Below are 20895 nucleotides of genomic sequence, written 5' to 3'. Positions count from 1 at the left end.
TCACACCTCCCAATGACCGGCACAGACCGGTCATTGAGGGGACTCACACCTCAATAATCGGTCACACCGGTCATCAAGGCTAATAACACCTCCTCTCAATGACCGGTCATCACCGGTCATCGAGGTGAGTCACATCTCTCAATGACCGGTCAGACCGGTCATCAAGGGTAATAACACCTCTCGATGACCGGTGATGACCGGTCATTGAGGTGAGTCACATCCCTTGATGACCTGTCAGACCGGTCATCAAGGGGAATAACACCTCCTCTGGATGACCGGTCAGACCGGTCATCCAGGGGAATAACACCTCCTCTGGATGACCGGTCAGACCGGTCATCCAGGGGAATAACACCTCCTCTGGATGACCGGTTTGTACCAGTCATTGAGGGGAGGTGCTACTCTCAATGACCGGTCGGTCTGACCGGTCATTGAGAGGAGGTGCTGCTCCCCTCGGTGACCGGCACAGACCGGTCATTGAAGGGACTCACACCTCTCGATGCTCCTGATGACCGGTCAGTCATCGAGAGGGCTCACACCGCTCACACCACTCGATGACCGGTCAGATCGGTCATCAAGGGTAATAACACTCGATGACCGGTGATGACCGGTCATTGAGGTGAGTCACATCTCTTGATGACCGGTCTGTGCCGGTCATCGAGGGGAGTAACATCTCCTCTTGATGACCGGTCAGACCAACCGGTCATCGAGAGTAGCACCTCCCCTCAATGACTGGTACACACCGGTCATCAAGAGGTGTTATTACCCTGGATGACTGGTCTGACCGGTCATCGAGAAATGTGACTCACCTCAATGACCGGTGATGACCGGTCATCGAGAGGTGTGAGTCCCCTCGATGACCGGTCTGACCAATCATCGAGAGGTGTGAGTCCTCTCGATGACCGGTGGTGACCAATCATTGAGAGGTGTGAGTCCTCTCAATGACTGGTGGTGACCAATCATCGAGAGGTGTGAGTCCTCTCAATGACCTGTCTGTGCCGGTCATCGGGAGGTGTGACTGATGACCGGTCCGCGCCGGTCATCAAGAGGTGGGAGTCCCCTTGATGACCGGTAAAGACCGGTCATTGAGAGTAGCACCTCCCCTCAATGACTGGTACACACCGGTCATCAAGAGGGGTGACTGATGACCGGTCTGCGCCGGTCATCGAGAGGTACAGCAATGTCAGAAAAGCTTGCGGCCAGCTTTTGGACCGCTGATTTCAGCCTCAAAGCCTGTATGGCTCCTGTACGTCAGGAATGCCATCAGAAGAAAAAACCCAGTTTCTTTGTTTTCCACTTTGGGGCCTTGAGGGCCCCACCATTGGATTCCTGGAGCGATTTTACTTTGATCCGGCCCTTTGCCGCCCCTGCCCCCCTCGCCCCTCGCCCGGCCCGGCACCCATGTCAAGCGAATCCAGCTGCCCGAACGGGTTTTGTCTGCCTGTACCGTGAAGCTGTACAGGCCTGTGGCTGAAATGCAGAAGTCATTTCAGCCACAAAATTTGGCAAGCTTTTCTGACATTGCTGTATGAGTCCTCTGGATGACCGGTCGTGTGAGTCCCCTCAATGACCGGTCCAGACCGGTCATCGAGGGGTGCAATTGCTATGGGCACTCCAAAAAAAAAAGGAGACTTGGAGTGCACCCCAATGCACTCCATTTGGTATTTGCCAGCTGGAGTGCAAAGCCAAAATCCTTCACTGAAAAGGTGGAGTGCTTGGGCTTGCACTCCATTTTTTTTGGAGTGCATCTAGCTGCACTCCCCTATTTTGGTCAATTTTGGAGTACCCAATTGTGTACTCCAAGAAACATGGAGTGCCCATCTGGGGAATCCATGTTTTGGGAGTACAAAATCAAGGCACTCCAACTTTTTTGGAGTGCTGGCCCCCCAAAGCCAAAAATGTGGAGTGCATGAAGTAAAAGTTTGGAGTGCATTTAGGCTGACCCCAATTATAAATGCAGGACCCAAACCACCATATTTAGATATTGCAAGGGTTTCACATCAGACCAGACCATGTCACCTCAATTGCTCACGTTGGACACGCACGGGTCACCCTGCCCCAACGCAGGCCATTGTCACTTATCAACAAGGGACACCGCTCTACCAATTCAACAAGGGACGCCGCTCTACCAATGCCAACATGTCAAACAAAGGATACTAATCTGCATTTACACAGAAAACCCAAACATTGGGCTATGACTTTCACCACCAGTCAAGAGCAAATTAAAACATTATAACACAGCCTGTTATGCCTGAGAGTACACACTTTACGTATCAATTACAAGTCCATACGCTCGTACTTGAGCTGATCCATTGAAAACCAGGAAATCCACCAGACAGTAAGCTTCATAACAATGATAGTGGCTCCCAGTACCAAGTACGATGAAGGCATCTAAAATCCTAACCATTAATGGATCAAACTCAAACCCAATCCACCAACTGGTTTATAACCTCCACCTGGAGAGGAAATGCAGCAACAATGGGCCACTACGCTATGCTATGCTACGGGCCAATATCTGTTAGTGTATCCATGGTTATTTGGCGAGACAATTGGGGTATTGTTATCCCCAATTATAGCCCAATACACTAACAGTTAGTGTATCTAAAGTTTCTCATTGAAGATCTTGGGTATTGTTATCTAGAATACACTCAAAATACACTAACAGGTAGTGTATTTCTTTTGGATAACCAACATTTCCCTGAAAGTTAGTGTATCAGAGTTAGGATAACAATCTTCTGCACTACAGTATCTGTTATTTCATGGTTTTTAGCCTCTAGAAAATGATTCTCAAAACATCATGTCCCAGATTTTTTTTTTTTGTAACACAAAACCAACTTTACTACCAAAAATATCAATACACTGAAAGTAATTTTATCATTAATTGCAGAGATAAACTGACAGTTATTGTATTTGTTATCAGGAATAACAACAGATAACAATTGTGAAACTAGGATTTGGTTATTGTTAACCTGGCATATTTCAGCTACACTAACAATACAATAACAGCCAAAAAGAATAACATCAAAAAGATGTATTGTTATTGCAATAAAATCAAGGATAACAGTATTATTTGTGTAGTGCAGTGGAAAAACCTAACAATACACTACACTAACAATACAGTTAGTGTATCAGCCCACCGTTGAATGCAGTCATGAAGTCCCAAACTGCCTGTACAACAACGCTTCACATTGGGGCTTGAATGCTGTTTGTATCCAATTCCACTAAAAGAAAAAAACGCCCAACGGCCATCAGTTGACAGGCACAAACTTGCACTGAAAAAAACTTAAGAAACTGCTGCCAGTTGACATGCAATATTACATTAAAGGCACCTTTGTAATACTGCATGTCAACTGGCCGCAGTTTCTTGAATTTTCTTTTTCACAGTGTTGAAGGGAGCAGGTGGTGTTTAGTGGCCCTTTGTCATATGTTGGGGGTTTCAAAGCTGGCCAGGTGCAACTTGCGTGCACTTTTGCAAGTCTGTGTTCAAGTTCATTCTTGAAGACTGAGTTGCAAAAGTGCATACAAGCCACAATGCACTACACCCCCCCAAGCCTGCTTGAATTACTTTTTGGAAGTTGGTGTTCAAAAAAAGCCTTGAACACCAACTTGAAAAAGTACATGCAAGTTGTGCATGACCAACTTTGAATCCCCCTAACACTTCCACAAAGCTTCAATGCACAGTTACTGTGCAAAGAAGCATCATTATGTGCTCAGGTGAAGTTTGATTGGCCATTATCCTGGAGCATCTCGCATGTCAACTGACCGCAGTTGCGTGAATTGACTGACTACTGCGTTTTTTTCCCCTCCTTTTTTCAAGTTGGGCAGGTTCTTCCGAACCCACTAGATCTCATGATGGCCGAAAGATGGGAGCAAATTTCACTAGGAAAGGTGGGAAGAACAGTGTCAAGGTGCCACCGTGAACCGGGCCAACACGAGGTCTCTCTCCTGGCCAGTGTAAACAGCAGCAGCCAAAAAGCTGTGAGAGGAATAAGTTAAGATTACTACTGGGGATGTGCCAGACACTGTATAAAACACGAAAGAGAAAAACACAAATCGATGGAGAATCTAGTCGAAGATTGAGGGGGGAATGTAGAGACAATGGACGGACGACGACGTATGTAAATTAGTGTTAAGAGAGAAACGGCAGAAGGAAAGCGGCGACAATACATCGAGACGAGCCGGACGGGAACAAGATTTTTCTTGGCGGGCAAGTAAAAAATAACAACATCTGAGGTAAGATATCCAGCCCAACCGTAGGGGCGGAAGATAATACGATGCGGCGATCTGGTCAACCATCACCCACGCACACATACAAAGGAGCGATAAGATAACAAGGAAGGGAGTGGATAAGAAGATCTGTCCGCGCGGACGCGGGCGGAACGGGGGCTACAAAGAAGACGCCCGGGGGCCGGGCACAAAAGCAGAAAAAACGAGGGCGGGGGCCGGCGCGCGCAAGCAGGATCGTCGGGCGTGGTGCCGAAGACGCGCGCAAGGAGAGAGAGAGGAGCGGAAAGGAAAGGAAGGCGTACAAACGACAACAACAACAAGAGGCACGCAGGGAAAGGAGCGGGGCGGACGCATAGATGGTCAACATATATACATGCACGGGCCGGGTTATTGGGAGCGGTATTAGGGTAATGTGTGCGGAGGGGAAGGGCCGACAAGGCTGCGAAAAAACGCGCACGCGCGAAAGGGCTAAACGGCGGACGAAAGCGAGCGAGAGGGGAGGCGGGAGAGAAGGGGGGGAAGTTAAAGGGGTCAGGCTTTGCGGGAGGCGAACGATTTCTGGGCGGACGATCTGCCGCCGAGGGTGATGCTTCTCTTGAGCCCAGTATGGCCACCGGCAGCCGCCGAATGAGGGGGGCCAGAGAAGGCGGAGGGCACGGAGGAGATGAGCGGCTCCTTCGGCGGGCCATGGTGGGGAGCATGGAGGGAGTGGACGGGGGGCGGGTCGGAGTGGTCGAATTGGAGCAGGGTGCGGCCTTCAAGCTTGGCCTTGTTCTGGACCTCGGCGAGGTAGAGTTTGCGTTCCTCGGAGCCCATCTGTTCCCACGTCCTCAGCTTGATCGTCGTCGTGCTCGTCGTCGTCCCACCCGCAGTAGTGGAAGAAGTGGACACGGGCACGGAGGAGGCCGCGGGTTGGCTGGAGGAGCGGCCGGCGGATGAGAGTCCGGGGAGCGGGTCGCGGGGATGGTCGCCGAGGGGCGCGGAGAGCGCGAGAATGTGGGCGGGCAGGACCGCCTGGAGAGTGGTGGCGTCGTCGGCGGTGGGAAGGAGGTGGTGTTTGGAGGGAGGAGGGGGCGGGGCGAGATCGCCGAGCAGGGTGCCCTGCTTGAACTTGGCCGAGGACGAGGTCTGCACGAGCGTCGGTTTCCGACTCAGCCCGGCTCCTCCTCCGCCTCCAGACCCGGTCGACTCTTTGCGCGCCGCGCTCTTCTCCGACCCCGCCATCCCGGGCATCGCTTCCTTCGTGCCAGCCGACGCGGCCCGGGCTCCGGCAACCGTCCCGCTCCGCTTCACCCGCTCGCTTCCGCCTCCTCCTGCGGCCCCGGTGCGCGTCGTCTTCGTCCGACTCAGATGTCCGGCCGGTGTCGGCTCTTCTTCTCCGCGATGACTCATGACGATATACGTCTACACATCAAACACACACACACACATCTTAACACGAGCGGTAACAGGTATATAGGAAAGAGGAGAGACGTACGCGGGCATCGTACAGACGACGGATCCATTCAAGCAAGACCAGTCGGTCCTTGCACGAGAACTTGTGGATGAAGTCTGACTTGGTCTCGAAGAAGGACAGCTTGTTGAGACTCTTCAGGCCAAACGCGTATTCCCTCGGCACGCCCTTCAACGTCTTGTGGGCCCATGAGGGGATCGCATACACGTCGAACTTCTCCATCGTGCACAGGAACATCTCGTCTTTGCCCTAACACAAAACCGCCGCCATCCCACAAATAAACGACCCAGTAGCTTGTTTTGGGCATGGAGAAATTGCGTACCTTGTCGTTGGAGCAGAGATAGAGCTCGTTGTCGCGCAGAAGGACATACTTCTTCGTCCATTTACCCGGCTTGAGTTCGCACCAGAGGTTTCCGCCATGGCGGCCCGAGGTGAACGAGCGCTTGGAGACAGCGAGCCCGGAGAGGTCGTTTTTCTGCACCAGCAGATGGGTCTCGTTGGTGTCTGCGGAGGTCCAGGTGTCGACGACGGACATGATCGTCTCGATCTCTCGGATCGGTCTCTCTGTGTAAAGACAAGAAAGTCAGAGAAGAGAGAGAGAGAAGAGAGGAAGGAGGGGAGACGGACCGATGCCGAGCTCGGTCCAGACCTCGAAGACGCCCCACGAGCCCTCACTGAGCGCGCCGGTCTGGTGGGCCTGAGCAAGCAGATCCTTGACCGAGGTGAGCGGGCCGATCTCGACCATGATGGAGCGGGCTTGGTGGATGATGGCGAGTTTGATGAGGATCTTCTTGCGGGGGAGGGGGGCGAGGGAGGGCGAGCAGGTGTCGCTGGGCGAGGCGTGTTGGCTTGCGGCGGTGTCGACCTTGGTGTCGATGGGATGGAGCAGGTTGGTCGGGCGAGTCAGGACTGGCGATCTCGATTCCTGTGGCTGGGTATGAGCATGATGGTGGTGGTGGTGGTGGTGGTGGGAGTGCTGGGTGTTGAGTGGGGGCAGGGTGGGCAGGGGCACCGTCGGGGGAGGGTTGTGGAAGGAGTGGAAGGCGCCCGCTTTGTCGGCGGTCGTCTTGGCCCGTCGCAAGGCGTTTGAGACCGGTTCGTGATGGGGCAGTTGTTGGTCGGTGTGGCCCCTGAGCCGGGTGGGCGAGCGTCTGACGTGGTCGAGTGCAGACTTTTCCTCCGAGCTGGAATGTTGTTGTTGTTGGGGGTTGTGGGAGGACGGGTGACGGGAGAAGTCGATGAGGTCGCGTGGCTCGACGGGGGATCTGGTCATGGAGCGTTCTGAGGGCAGCCGGATGGGCATGGTGTGGTTTGTGTGGTCTTGGAGGGAGGGGGAGAGCGGTGTGAGGAGATGGTCGGAGTGTTTCCTGGTCTGGTTGGCGCCGTGGGTGGTGTCCAGTTGGCTTGGACGGGGGCGGGTGATGGGATCGGCTCGACTGGGTTGTTGCTGCTGCTGCTGGTTTTGGGTGAGCACAGTTGGTTTGATGGCTTGTTGCTGTACCCTGTCGAGTTTCCTGACCAGTTCGTCGACTGAGAATGGCTGGTTCTGGTTCTGGTTCTGCGGCTGAGGCTGAGTGTGTGGTTTGCTGGGTCTGGCCATCGACTTCATCCGTTTGATCAGTCCCAGGGGCTGGTTGTCGTCCTCATCGGGTGGTGCTCCGTTTGGCTTCATCGACAGTTTTGCGATCGTTGCTGCCCTGGCCAGTTCTTTGGTTGTTCTGGTCTGCTGCTGCTGCTGTTGCTGTTGTTGTTTCCGCTTCGCTCGTTCTGCTCTGATGGTGGCCTGTGCTCTGAGTGCGTCTGGGTGTCTCTGTCCGAGTGGGATGTCATCGCTGTCGGCTGAGTCTTCTTCTTCTTCTTCAGCTGCTGATGAGGATGACGGGGATGGGTCTGCTGGTTGCTGGGGGTATCGGTGTTGTTGGTACAGTGTGGTGGTCATGGTTTGGGTGTTGGGAAGTCAACTGCCTTTTCCATCGACTGCTTCCCAACCAGCCAGCCCCTGCGCGATCCGAACTCACCCGATCCGAGCCACCCTCAACGGGGCGGAGCGGGGCAACAACACAGCAACCATTCCAATGCAACAGCCCTGGTTTTCGGGATCGGGGGTTCCTCAACTGGATCCTCCTTTACGCTTGAAATGGAGGCTGCATTACATATTTATGTAGCTGGATGATGAGGAGCTAAACATCCAGGAGACAACTGTGCGGTGTTCCTGATCACTAAACATTACATAGCTGCTGCCTTTACTCCAAATTCAATCATAGATATCCATATATTACCATCCAAGCACAATGTTGAAAGGCACGTTCCCACCAAGTCCACTTTGGTGTCTGTTCCATCCAACCCCAACAAGACTGTTAGTTACGCGGCCAGCTTGCCACTGAGCCTCAGCCACCAACTATCAAGAAAAAACATCCATTTTGAATGGCTGTCCAGATTGTCTCTTCTTTCAGGGTCTATGTAGCTCATGTTGCCAGGCAAGATCCAAAAAAAAGACTGGGGGTAAAATGAGCCAAGCTGGCCTCCCTCCACAAGCAGTTTGGGGCAAGAACAATGTGGAGACATCTGGGACCAGCATACATGGAAATCTTCTGGAGGAGTGGTTGTTCAGTTTTTTTGTGGGTGCTGGGTGCATCATGTGCTTTGTTTTTTGCGGGTCATTCAGCGTCTCTGGAATTAATTGCTCCTGTCCTGGGACAGCTCAGCATGTTGTTACAACCAATTTGGAGAATGGTGAAAAAGAAGTGACAGGAAGAGCATATGAGGAACCATTGCCAAATCAAACAGGGTTCATAATGGCTATCAATCGCAAGGTCTTGAGGGCACAAGTCATAGCTGTGCAGTTCATGCCAAGACAAGCTCACTCTGAATGGCATGCACAAAGAAATGGATGTCCATACAATAAAACAAATTGCAACTAAAAAATATATAAAATAATCTAGAAGCATCCAAGAAAATCCAAGCTGTTCCGCAGAAAGAGGGCCTCAGGCCAGCTTCCAACGGCCGAGAGCCGTCAGTTTTTGGCTGGTTTTCCAGAGGAGGGGGTCTGTTCCTTTGCTCCCGTCTGTTCCTTTGATCCCGTCTGTTGGAGCTTGACGGTGGACGGCCCCGTCGGCCCCGTCGGCCCCGTCAGTCCCGTCTTTCCATTCCTCCCGTTCCGCCCATCCTTTCCATCAATGCCGTCTTTGCCGTCTTTCCCCTTGATGACGAGAGGCTGCTGAGCCAGCTCGATTATCTTGGTGGTCACATCGACCGTGATCTTGTCGGAGGTCCGGATGTTCTGGGTCGTCGATCCGGGCAGGCCGGCCAGCCTTGCGGTCTGGTCGTTGGTCCTTCCGGGCAGGTTTTGGATCGTGGGCCCGGCGAGGTCGGCTACCCTTGTGCTCTGGTCGGTGGTCCTGCCAGGCGGGGTCTGGATGGTGGGCCCGGCGAGGTCGGCTAGCCTTGTGCTCTGGTCGGTGGGCCTGGCAGGCGGGGTCTGGATGGTGGGCCCGGCGAGGTCAGTTGAGATCTGGGTGTCCTGGCCCAGCTGGACGCTCTGCGCGTTCGGATCAGGCTGTCCTGTTTGCAGCTGGGTGTTCTGGTCCACCTGGGCCGTTTGGTTGGTCTGCCCCGTCTGCAACTGTGTGTTCTGGTCGAGCTGCACATTCTGGTCCCCCGATCCTTGTCCAGTGAGCTCGATCTGCTGCGTGGTCTGGGTCTGCGTGTTCTGCGAAAGCTGGATGTCTTGCGCCGTTTGCTGTCCCGAGAGCGTGATCGGCCCGCTTTGGATCTGTGTGTTCTGGTCAGCCGGGAGCGTTGGGCCCGCATTCCCGGATTGCGCGGTGGCCACCTTCTTGCAATCGGTCAGTTGCGCGTTGCATTCTTGGGTCTTGGACTGGCCCTTGCGGTTGAAAAAATCGGCACACCGGTTGCTCTGGCGGTCGCAAGACCGTATGATCGCGTCTATCAATTTCGGGAACTTCTCGTCGGCACTTCCGAACCTGAAATGCATCGCGCTGCGTCAGAGACAGGGCGGAAATCTGGCGGGGAGCAAAGGACCGGGTGGACTGACTCTACCACAAAAACCCCGCCTTTCTTCTTGACTGTAGGGGCACGAGAACCAAGAGTCCCAGTGAACTGTTCACGTAGCGTTCCGATGATGTTAGAGGAATAAAAAAAAGATGGATCGATAGCCGGATAATTTGGACTGACTGTTTGGAAGTTCCCCGTCTGGTCTTGTCTTGCCACCAGCTTGTTCATGTGTCCGCCGCCGTTGTCTCTTGCCAACAAGTTGTTGAAATGAGGAGCAATGCCATTCGTGATCCTTGCACCATCAGAATGGGAAAAGCACAGGATGCTGAGAAGCAGTAGCCCGAAAAAGGACTTCATTTTTATGCAGGCTTTTTCGTTGCAGTAATTACAGCGGAGAGAACAAAGTAGTACCTGAATAGAATATTTGATGAATTGGAAGATTCCTGCCGGCAGGTATAGTCGAGGTTAACTTACAGCTAAATAAGAGGGAAATAGAAAAAGGCCTCGGGCTGTTTTTGTGAGGCTTTAGAGTAGAGACTGCTGGCTGGAAAAGGGCGAAGAGGGCCGCCCTTAAATATGAAGTCTACCCCTTGGAAGGAAATGAAATGGGGCAAGTTGGAAGCCTAGCATTGCTGGCGGGAATATGTAACATAGCAATGAGAGGAGTGTTGAAATCGTGAGGAAGCAGATGGATGTACTGGGGGGGCTCTGGTGAACCCAGTTCAACCACTTGTGTTCCGCACGTGACGAATGAAACGTAACCCGCCAGCCGAGAATGGTGCTTTGTTGTGCTCAAGCGTCGGGCCAACCAGCCATCCCCATAGGCGGCAACTTGCACCGAGCGTTCACTTCCCATGCTCTGCGAGGTTGGTCGACGGCCGTCAGGAGGTGATGGGCCATGTCCAGGTTACCGTTGAGCGGCCATAGCCTGCATATGACGGTTACCATTTGACCCAGCCATGAACGAGCCTGTGGTTACAATTGATCGGCCGCAGGTCACGTGCCATGGCCCGTATGAAGGTTACCATTGGCCGGACATCTATGAGGCTACCATCAGCTGGTCAGGCATTGCCCGGAGACGGAACGTTTCGAGTGGCCGGGCGACTCTTCCTCGATCGAAGCATCGTGCAGCACCCGTCCTCGCCGCGCCTACCGCCATAGAATGGGATACGGGTCTCCCCTTTTCCAGCAAGTCGCGTGTCCACCCGGGGCGGAGGCCATGTGCCCTGCCCCTCGCTGGTCTCGAGCAGCCCTCCTCTCCTCTCCTCGTCTGTCTCTCATGGCCGCATCCGGCGTCCTCGGCAAACGCAAGGCTGGCCTGGGCCGGGCCCACACGCCGCCCAGGAAAAAGGAGATCAGGGTGTAAGGCCAGGCCCCTGGCTGGGGGGCCGGGCGGCAAAAGAGATGCCTCAACAGTGAGTCGAACACTGGACCTTTTGCTAGCGGCGGGTACTAGGCAAACGCTCTACCACTGGGCTACTGAGGCTGGCGATGATCAGACTTCCAATGGCTGGGTCCAGATCGTACACCTGCGCAGATCTTTGAGCCTGCGGTGACGTCATTGGGCCGCATTCCTGGCTGGGAGAAATGTGCGCCGTTGGCTCGGGTGGGCCCCGGGCTCTGCTTCTGCCAAGAAGGCTGCCGGCGGTGATTCTGGCCGGGTGAGCACCTCGCCAGCTGCGCTCCCCCCCTCCGGCGGCTCCCAGGAAGCGAGCGTGTGTAGTGTGGGAAGCGGTGGATGTTCTCCTTTTGCGGCAGCTGGCTCCTTTCAGGCCGATCCGCCTGAGCAGTCCTGATCATCAGCCGCCCGCCCTCCTGACTGCCCTGTGCCAGCCCGCCCTCGCCCGAACGGCCCTCCGAGCCCCAGCCATCTCCCCCGGGCCAACCCACCATCTCCTTATAATCCACCCTCCCCCACTCTCTCCTCGACCCTCCCCACCATCACCACTCACCACCACCACCACCACCACCACCACCACAACAACACACACACACACATGTCTTCCACCCCCTCGCCGGGCTTCCTGAGCGCAAAGCTGACCCTCGACATGAGCTTCAACCGCACCCCGTCCCTCGCCCACCACGCAGACATCGACCCGCTCTCGCAGCCGCCGCCGGACGCCCCCCCGCCGCCCGCGCCGACGTTCGCGGACCCGACGACGGAGCCCAGCGGCCTGGAGAGCGTCCTCGACGGCTGGCGCTTCCCGCTCCGCACCGACTTCGCCAGGGGCATCATCTGGGGCCCCTTCCGCCACACCCGCGGCAACTCCTACCACGACGGCCCTGACCCTGCTCTCGACCGCTCGAGGTCCTACCACGAGCATTCGATGGCTCCCGCAAGGGCCCAGCCCGCCGGCCGCCGTCACCAGCGCATCTTCCCCATCCTGCGGCCCCAGTCCTCCTCCTCCCTCGCCTCCTCCGCCTCCGCCTCTTGCCACTCCTCCTCCGACTCCTCCTCTGGATCGGCCTCCTCAGGATCGGCCTCATCAGCAGCCGCGGCCCCCAGACCCCTCTCCAAGCGCCCCCGCTCGCCCGTCCTCCGCGGCCCCATCCGCACTCCCCGCCCCGCCCGCGCCCGCGCCCGCCAGACCGTCTATCTCCAGACCCAAGCCCGGCTGCTCCACCAGGCCGCCAAGGCCCTCCAGGCCCGCTCCAAGCCCACCCGCCCGCCCCAGCTCTTCACCCTCAACATCGCCCCCCTCGGCCCCCATCGCCGCATCAGACTCTGCCCCTCCTCCCAGCTCAAGTACGGCGGCCATCTCTGACCCCGCGCCCCCACCCCAAACATAACCGCCGTCTATAGTCCCCCCTCCCCCCCCTGTGTTCTTCTTGTTGTGTACTCTTGCCCGCATCTTGGCCCCGCCCTCGTTCCCCTAATACCCTCGCCCGACCCTTCCCGCCCCTCGCACCTCGTCCGCATCCTCCCACGCTCCTGTATACCGCCCCCTTTTCCTCGCCTGTTGTACCCGCCCTCGTCGCTTTGCCGTCGTCCCCGTCCTCCGCCTGATCTGTCTCTGTATGTTCAGTGGACACCGGGGCCTCTCGCATTTTCCCTCGTAAGTCTTCCTCCTTCTCCGCGCCAAAAAAAAAAAACCCTCCAGCTGACCGGCGCCCAAAAAACCAGATATCCGCCCCCCGCCGGCCCCGTAATTCTTGCCATCCTCGTTATCATTATCAGTTCCCATCTCCGCGCCCAATTCTTGTATAATACGCATCCGCCACCCCGCCGATTCACGCCCGCCCGCGCCCTGTATCTCCCGACCCCGCCCATCTAATATCTCCCAGCTCGCGCTCGCAACCCGTGCTTTTCCTTGATGCAAACACACCTGGAACCCTTCTTTTCTTCCCTAGTCATCCTGTTGTTGTATCCCCTCTGTATACCGTGTTCTTCTACATATCGTTATCGCTTATCTAATTCTTTAATCATCTGCATTTTCCTTTCTTGTGCCCGGGGGGAGAGATGTCGAGGGCGGTGTGCAGACACTCTTCGGGGCTTCGTGCTTTCAAGGAGTGGAGGCGACACCCCATGTGATACCCCTAAACCCTACATACACTTTGCCACCAACATTTATGAGGCTGTGTTTCATTATCACACAACTAACAATTGCGGCATGTCCCTTTACATTATGTCAAACATCATTTTTTGGCCCTGATCATTTGGGAGCAAAGTCTTCTTACTTGCAAAGCATTATCCTAAAAAAAAAGTGTTTTACAAGATGTGCGGGTAGCATGTTTTAAACATCACACTGCCAAACACGGCCTGAATGTGCAGTGACCCAGAACTGGGGCCCGCAGTGGAAATGCTCTAAGCAGCGATGGGCCAGCTATGCTAACATTAGCGCTAGTGTTGCGCAGTGTTTGCATTTGTTAAGCTGCACTACGCCGGCGCTATTGTTAGCCGCCGGAAACGTCCGCTCAAACTATTCAAAAAGAAAAAAAAGGGAGTTGAAAAATCAACTCCCATAAATTGATTCATGACTCCCAAAACGTGTGTGCGTCACGCGGACCACCTCAGGTCGTCCGTCCCCGGTCCGCGGGACCAAAGTCCGACCCGCACGGATTCTGGGAGCCGGACAATTAATTCTGCTGTCCAGAATCGAACTGAAAGTCCCTCGAGACTTCGGGGCTGAGCTCGCAACGCGAGCCTCTGTCAGGAGGGACTTTGACCCGCCCCAAGCTCGCGTAGCGGGGATGGAATTTTGGGGTACTTTCTTGATTTTTTCTACAGCTCAACTATCACACCCACTCCCATGTGATGAGCTCAAGGTCAGCAGAAGATGCTGGAGAAAAGGGCAGAAATCATGCTATCTCCCGTTTTATCATGGACAGAACTGTGGAACGGAGGTGCTGAGCACAGAGCTTTTCCATGTAAACGCCACAGATCCAGTGTTTTTGATGTTTTTATTGGGAGGGGAGGGAGCGGATTGAGATGCCCCAAGTTCTCCAGGTTGGACGGCCACACGCCAGTCTTCAGCCTCAGCAAATTTCATCTCAAGATGGTTTTGGATGCAAGGAGTTGTACACTTTTGAAGATTCCTCCCCCCAAAATCTTCAATCTTGCCCGCGCAAGAAGGAGCAATAAGGCGCAAGTCCCTCCTGCCGAGGGCTTGCTTCGCAAGACACACGCCCGCAGCAGCCAGGGACTTGGGTTAAGTTGGATCCAGAATGGCAGTTGGAATTTCAATTTCACAAAAAAGGACGGAAAATAAAGAAACATTTATACCTCCGCACTGGGGCACCTAAAGCCCCCCAGAATCTTACAGTGGCCATGAAGCACTCTGAATAGCACCTGATGAGCGTCACAGAATTGGCACGCCCCAGGAAGGGGGTGTGCGACTGTGGGCCGTATTTGGCGGATTTCCTACCAAGGAAATCCGCCAAAGCCTTAGCCACAGTGCCCCAAAGCCCCCCAGAATGTTACAGTGCGCATAAAAGCCTCTGGAACGCAGATGGTGAGCTTCTTGGCAGTGGGAAGCCCCAGCAAAGGGGCGTGCTACTGCGGGTCTGGTTGGGCGGATTTCCTACAAAGGAAATCCGCCAAAGCCTTTGCCACAGGGCCCCAAAGTGCAACAAAATTTCGGACCACAAAGCAAAATACTCTGTGCCCAAATGGCTAGCTGCAAGGCAGTAACACACCAGCATAAAATAATTTTGAGGCAGCTGGGGCTTTTGGTCATATCTGCTACTAATTGTTGAGCAACCAGCCTCAGCGAACATAGTGGTGCTCTCAACTCAATCACATGAACAATATGTCACAGATCAAATGTCACAAGATAGGAAACTAATCCGAGCTCATCAGGTAGACATTGATGATCCTTGACTATCCGAACTCCAGGCAAAGGAGCATAGCAAACATGTTCAGATAGCACTTAAGCTGCAAAGAAAGCAAAGAGAGAAAGCACTTGCTCAGCGCAGTGCAAGGACCAGTGAAGAGCATGTAGCTCTCATTGATAAGAATGCAAAGCTTTTGGCCGATAAGCTCAAAACGCTCTGCATCATAAGTAACCACAAAAGAAAAGCCCAATGGGCCAAGAGTTGTGGAAGGAAAAGGCGCTGAGTGACCCCTGGAAAGTATCAGTTAAGAAAAGTAAATTGCACAGAGAAAGCAAGCTTTCTCTGGTGCTTTGACAGGCGTGGAGGACCTAGAGGACAAGTACACACACATATATGGAGAGCCATGGTATAAATAGACCAGTCTCTATGCACATTTTGTCTTTCATTTTTTATCATTCATAAATACATATATTATCAAATTCTTTGTACATAGCATTATCATTCTATTAATCTGACAGCCTCGCTCAACAGATTAACAAACAATAACATTATTGTCACATTTACATCACACAATTACAACACTAATTGCCTCCGCAACAGATAATATTGCCTCCACCACAGTTGATAGCGCCTCTGCAAGAGTTAATAGTGCCTCCACCACAGTTAATAGTGCCTCTGCCACAGCTAATAGTGCCCCTGCCACAGTTAATAGTGCCTCTGCCACAGTTAATAGTGCCTCCACCACAGTTAATCCCAGCTGCCTCAAAATTATTTTATTCTGGTGTGTTAATGCCTTGCAGCTGACCATTTGGGTACAAAGTATTTTATTCAATGATCCAAAACTTTGGTGACTGTGGCAAAGGCTTTGGCTGATTTCCTCAGTACAAAATCCACCAAATTATACCCACAGTAGCAAACCCCTTTCCTGGGGTTTCCCACTGCCAAGAAGTTCACCAATTAGACCCACAGTAGCACACCCCTTTCCTGGGGTGTGCCAATGCCGTGATGCTCATCAGGTGCTATTCAGAGTGCTTTATGGCCGCTGTAAAATTTTGGGGGGCTTACAGTGCCCCAGTGTGGAGGTATAAATTTTTCTTTATTTTCCCACCAGGAAAAATCAATTGTCACCAGACATCAGGTGACATCAAGCAACAATGGCTGTCACTTTCTTCCAGCTCTGGCACTACCACAACTAGGCTACAATGGCCCCTTTGTTTCCTACAGGGGGCTGTACATGTGGCCAACTGTGCAACTGGTGGGTAGCTCAGTGGACTTAGGCTGATGTTACCTGTAGTCCAGTGACAATTTATTTTTCCTGGTGTCCGTCATTTTTTGTGAAATTAAAATTCCAACTCCCATTCTGAATAGCAGAATTAATTTTCCGACTCCCGGAATCCGCGCGGGTCAAAATTTGGTCCTGCGGACCGGGGACAGACATCCTGAGATGGTCTGCGCAACGTAAATGACTTTTGGGAGTCAATTTATTAATTCTTGGGAGTCGATTTTTCAACTTGCAAAAAAAAAGTGCAAAGAAAGTGTTAGCAGTTGTTACTTAACAGTCACTAACACTGCAATTTATGATGGGTTGATAGTGTAGCTTTTGTCTATGCTAATGCCTCCTGGGCACATACCTGGACAGAAACAGCCCAGCTTTGTCCCTGCGCAACTACAGGGATGAAAGTGGGCAGAAAAAGTTTGGTTTCTGTAGTCACACAAGACGGGAAAAAAACTGATGTATCCTCTCAATGATTGAAATAGACTGGTCATTGAGAGGGTGGTGGCATTTGTCATCCATAAAGGAGTGTGTCAATGTTATAAGAATGCGGGGTCCAGAAAGACCCGCGGATATCGAGATATCCGTCCATATCCGAAGGGCTTGGAACCATGGGATCTCAGATATCTGGTGTGGTCCGGGGTTCTCCACCAGATATCCCGGATTGTCGACCGGATATCCCGCAAGGGATACTGGCTAGCTTGAAGTGGGACCTACCAGCCGAGTTTCGGCCGAAATTTCTGCCTGCCCTTCCATTTTTATATTTACTTCCACATCCATGCATCATTGCGCAAAATATATATGGAGGAGTGTGACCGATCAGTACAAAATCGGGACTTGAATTACAATCCTGTCTGCATTGCCTTCTGTGCAGAGCCTGGGATCAATGGGCTTTTGCGAGTCGGCCGAATTAGCACGAGCACTGGGGGCATCATGCGGCCTTCTAGGAATCGGGTGCCGATGTATGCGTCGAAAGTGGCTGCACCGTTAGTCTCCGCGCATCGCCCTCGGTGGCAAGCACAGCTCTCTGGCCGGGAGAAAGTAGATGAGCGACTGGAATCTGCAAATTCAGGCCAGGTCTTCAACGCATGACGATGTAATCAGAGCGGGTATACGCAGATACCGTTGGAATTGGATAGTGCACAAAACATCACCCTTGACTGGACCGGTATCACTAATCAGATGATCACAAAGCTTATAAATCATTAGAATAAGAACAGATGGCCAACTGTTACCGACTGCCGACAAAGAAGGCTAGATAGCCCTCCGATTAATCGGTCACTTGCACAGAAAGGCACAGCTTGAGCCTCAAGTTCTTCCGAGCCATCAATTCATTTGGCCCGAAATAGTAATGTTAGAGTGCTTGTTGGTAATAAGCTTATTTACCTTATGGGACCGGCTTGAGCCGATCGGATTGATGTACAACATGGATCTGTTTGGCATTCTGATAATCTAGGGAAGCATCCATCGATTGAAGGTTGATGAAGCGGGTGCAAATGTATCCCAACAACCCGGGTGTTCCTATAAAAAGCTTCATCTTTTGCAATGATCATCTCCATCAAACAACCAACCAGCTTTGCATGAAGTATTCAGCTTAAGCGCTTCAATACCATGACTGTAATCATGCTCGCTAACAAATTATTCACGGTTCCCCAGTGGTACTCTTTAATCCTATTTTCTTTCGCGATTTTTGCTGCAAGTCACGCTCTGCCTACCCACAGTCTATCACCAAGGGCTAACCCAAGTAGCACAGTGCCTCCGACGGGCGCACTGATTGTCCGACAAAAGAAGCCCCTACCGGGCGAACATCCGTGAGCTACACGGTTGATATCCAACGCGTGAAATCCAGTCAATCACTTCATGCTGAATCCATCTCCCCCGTTTCCTAGTACGATTCCTGATGCTATTAGGGCTCTTCGAGGTAATAAGGGCCCCCAAACTATCTTCATATACCCAGGTGAATTTATGCTTCACTGGGAAAGTTCTGCTGTGAATGCGGGGTGGCTAAGGCTTTTATTTTTTTTTGGATTCCAGGCAGCTATAACCTGGGAGTCTATATACGTTACGGATATGTAAGATAGAGCAGATCTTCTGGTAATAGGTTCAAGCAATTTAACTGAGACTCTTCAAACGTAGCCTTTGACCATTCAAGGTTACACCGCGGCCCCGGGAACCTATGCACAAAACCAGGTGACGGTGAGTGTGGCTACGGGTCGAGCTGAAACAGGTGGAGATCCTCAAAGCTCAGCAATATGGGTTCAACAAAATGAGTACGTGGCCGTCTGTAGTGGGTTTTCCCAGTTTAACATGTACTCACACAGGAACATGTCGCCTTCATCTCATCTACCTCTCTCCACAAAATTAGCTTTAAAATGTCCAACATGTAAGCATTAATGCTCCACTGGACAAACTGATCTCACATGACGAGCCGGAACACTGATACCCTTGAATCAGTAATGTGGTGAATTCTTATGGTACGGGTACGAATACTCAGGCAGTGGCGGTGACCGCCCAAGGAGAACGACATGGCAAGTTATCAAGTTCTTGCTTTGCCCATAGCCCCTGTTCCTGACTTTTATACATTCGACGTTTGTGAAATATGAATTTATGGATATCTAGTGTATTCAATGTGTAGCTTCAGCAGCTACCAGGATACCCTGTATATCAAATCACCCTCCGCCTATTTCATTGGGTGTAATATTGAGGGTGCAGTTGGTAAGGGATCTTTGACGACATGCATGATTATAAGGACGAAACTGACATCTGTGTCAACCGTTGTTTCTGAGGGCTGCACAGATTTCATCTTTGGGGGTGGAACCGCATGGTTTGAAAAAGCTAATATTGTGGTTAAGCCACCGCGGAGCTTTGCAACGTTGAGTATCCCTTATTCCTTACCACCCGGTCCCATTTTTCATCAAGAAGCTCATCCCAGTTCAATCCCAGAATCACGGCCCACAAAAGAGCTCAAGCGAGTAGCACTGCAAAATTTGTCTTCAATCTCTCGAACGTTATCGGAGCACCCGGAGCAAAACCGGGATCAGCTTTTTTGGGCCGGCCCTGGTCTGCATATGCAGCGGTCACTTTCCAGTTTTGTTCACTTTCGAACGTTGTCAACCCAGCCGGGTGGGCTGCTTGGAATCCACCACAAGACACTAGAACTCAATCCGTGCAGTTTTACGAATTTGCAAATAAGGGACCTGGTAGTCAAGGACTACGCTCATTTGGGAAGAGTCAAGTGCAACCAGCGAAAATTGAACAAGTGTTGGGGCTGGTATGTTGTATCTTTTATTTGCAACAGTATTCCTTAGAAAAGAAAAACTAACCAGCTTTCATCGGGTTCTTCCTCAGAACTATGCTTCCTGGGCTTTATAATTCTTTCATCATAGATTTGTCGCATCCTGCCATTGACATTCAAATTTTCTTGAGGATCCTGATGGTCTGCTGTAGGAAGTTCTTCCCCATGGTTTGGAGAGTATATCTATTTATCAAACTCTTGTTAAAAGTATTCAGAATTTATCCAGTTTTATTTAGGCCATTTGATGTGTTTTTCCATGTCTGATTGATATAAAGCCAATCAAATTGTACTGATGTTCCCCTGTACTCAAAAGATAGTGTAGTGCATGTCTACATTGCAGAATGGGAGATGGAGCAGACTGCCAATGTAAAGGAAGTAGCAAAAATAGAAATAAAATAGAGCAGTGCATCCTGGTGCATCTGATCCACCCAGTTGTAATCAGCTCAAAGCTTTAAGGATGTAGTGATATAAATATCTACACAATATTGAACTTACAGTAGTCATTTGGGTTCCTTTCCATTTTTAAGCCTTGTTACTCTTATCTAGTTGTGCCGCAGTTGTTCCAAAACCTAGTTGATCTTTTAAATGTCCGCTCCAATTATGTATTGGTTCTTTTCCCTAATCAACTCAAAGTTCTCAACAACTACAACACTAACTCTCATTGCTACAATCAGGTTAGTGTGTGTTGTTGCTGCTCAAGTCGTATCAAGTGTAGATACTATCATCACTACCTTCTAAAAGGTGTGTAAGAGTAATGCAATCAACTCAAAGTTCTCAACAACTACAACACTAACTCTCATCACTACAATCAGGTTAGTGTGTGTCGTTGGTGCTCAAGTTGTATCAAGGGTAGATACTAATATTGCTGCCTTCTAAAAGGTTAGTGTGTGTTGTCGGTGCTCAAGTTGTATCAAGTGTAGATACTAATATCACTACCTTCTAAAAGTGTTTGAGTTCATTACACAATACAACTTAGTCTTACTACAACAACATCAATACCTAACCTTTAAGGATATAGTAATATAATTATCTACACGTTACAACTTACTACAACAACAGCAATCAATAGCCTGATTGATAATAGAAGTGTTAGTGGTGTTTGAGTTGAGACTTGATCAAACAATAAGTTGATTGAGAAAGAATGGAATACATGATGAGTGTACTTTATGAAATAAACTACATAGGTTTTGTGGACAACTCCAGGGCCCCAAAAACTACACTACATATGTATGAGATAAAATAGCTTTGAGAATTAAGAATAACAAAATGAACTACTTCAAGTTCAAAAAGTTGCCCATCTTGTGTTGTGGTGCAGCTGCCCCAAAGACCCTCCCAAATGAGTAAATTCAATTCATTCTTCAA

The 20895-nt window shown here is 51.5% G+C and overlaps 6 protein-coding genes across 6 annotated transcripts; 4 read left to right on the top strand and 2 right to left on the bottom strand.

Moving 5' to 3' along the window:
• Nucleotides 1-4755: 4755 nt before the first annotated feature.
• Nucleotides 4756-7616, bottom strand: PtA15_9A404 (uncharacterized protein; the record flags this gene model as incomplete). The annotated part of the gene is made up of 7 exons (XM_053172609.1): nt 4756-5628; nt 5702-5926; nt 6000-6241; nt 6305-6602; nt 6690-7191; nt 7282-7374; nt 7558-7616. The coding sequence occupies 7 exons, from the start codon at nt 7614-7616 to the stop codon at nt 4756-4758; spliced, it is 2292 nt and encodes a 763-aa protein (XP_053023832.1).
• Nucleotides 7617-8690: 1074 nt separating this feature from the next.
• PtA15_9A403 (uncharacterized protein) lies at nt 8691-9919 on the bottom strand (the record flags this gene model as incomplete). The annotated part of the gene is made up of 3 exons (XM_053172608.1): nt 8691-9660; nt 9732-9796; nt 9872-9919. 3 exons carry the CDS (start codon nt 9917-9919, stop codon nt 8691-8693), a joined length of 1083 nt encoding a protein of 360 aa, XP_053023831.1.
• A 731-nt stretch (nt 9920-10650) lies between these two features.
• Nucleotides 10651-11594, top strand: PtA15_9A402 (uncharacterized protein; the record flags this gene model as incomplete). The annotated part of the gene is made up of 2 exons (XM_053172607.1): nt 10651-10883; nt 11525-11594. 2 exons carry the CDS (start codon nt 10651-10653, stop codon nt 11592-11594), a joined length of 303 nt encoding a protein of 100 aa, XP_053023830.1.
• A 94-nt stretch (nt 11595-11688) lies between these two features.
• Nucleotides 11689-12456, top strand: PtA15_9A401 (uncharacterized protein; the record flags this gene model as incomplete). The annotated part of the gene is made up of 3 exons (XM_053172606.1): nt 11689-11789; nt 11862-12052; nt 12302-12456. 3 exons carry the CDS (start codon nt 11689-11691, stop codon nt 12454-12456), a joined length of 447 nt encoding a protein of 148 aa, XP_053023829.1.
• A 253-nt stretch (nt 12457-12709) lies between these two features.
• On the top strand, nt 12710-12966 carry PtA15_9A400 (uncharacterized protein; the record flags this gene model as incomplete). Its single annotated transcript, XM_053172605.1, has 2 exons — nt 12710-12747; nt 12816-12966. 2 exons carry the CDS (start codon nt 12710-12712, stop codon nt 12964-12966), a joined length of 189 nt encoding a protein of 62 aa, XP_053023828.1.
• A 4883-nt stretch (nt 12967-17849) lies between these two features.
• Nucleotides 17850-19610, top strand: PtA15_9A399 (uncharacterized protein; the record flags this gene model as incomplete). Its single annotated transcript, XM_053172602.1, has 10 exons — nt 17850-18049; nt 18128-18195; nt 18273-18310; nt 18375-18508; nt 18604-18621; nt 18693-18766; nt 18858-18953; nt 19035-19110; nt 19182-19509; nt 19587-19610. 10 exons carry the CDS (start codon nt 17850-17852, stop codon nt 19608-19610), a joined length of 1056 nt encoding a protein of 351 aa, XP_053023827.1.
• Between the last annotated feature and the right edge of the window lie 1285 nt (nt 19611-20895).

Source organism: Puccinia triticina, chromosome 9A (genome assembly GCF_026914185.1).
Source record: "Puccinia triticina chromosome 9A, complete sequence".
Classification (NCBI taxonomy): Eukaryota; Fungi; Basidiomycota; class Pucciniomycetes; order Pucciniales; family Pucciniaceae; genus Puccinia; species Puccinia triticina.
Note: the sequence above shows the minus strand (reverse complement) of the source record. Positions and strands in the feature narration are given on the sequence as shown.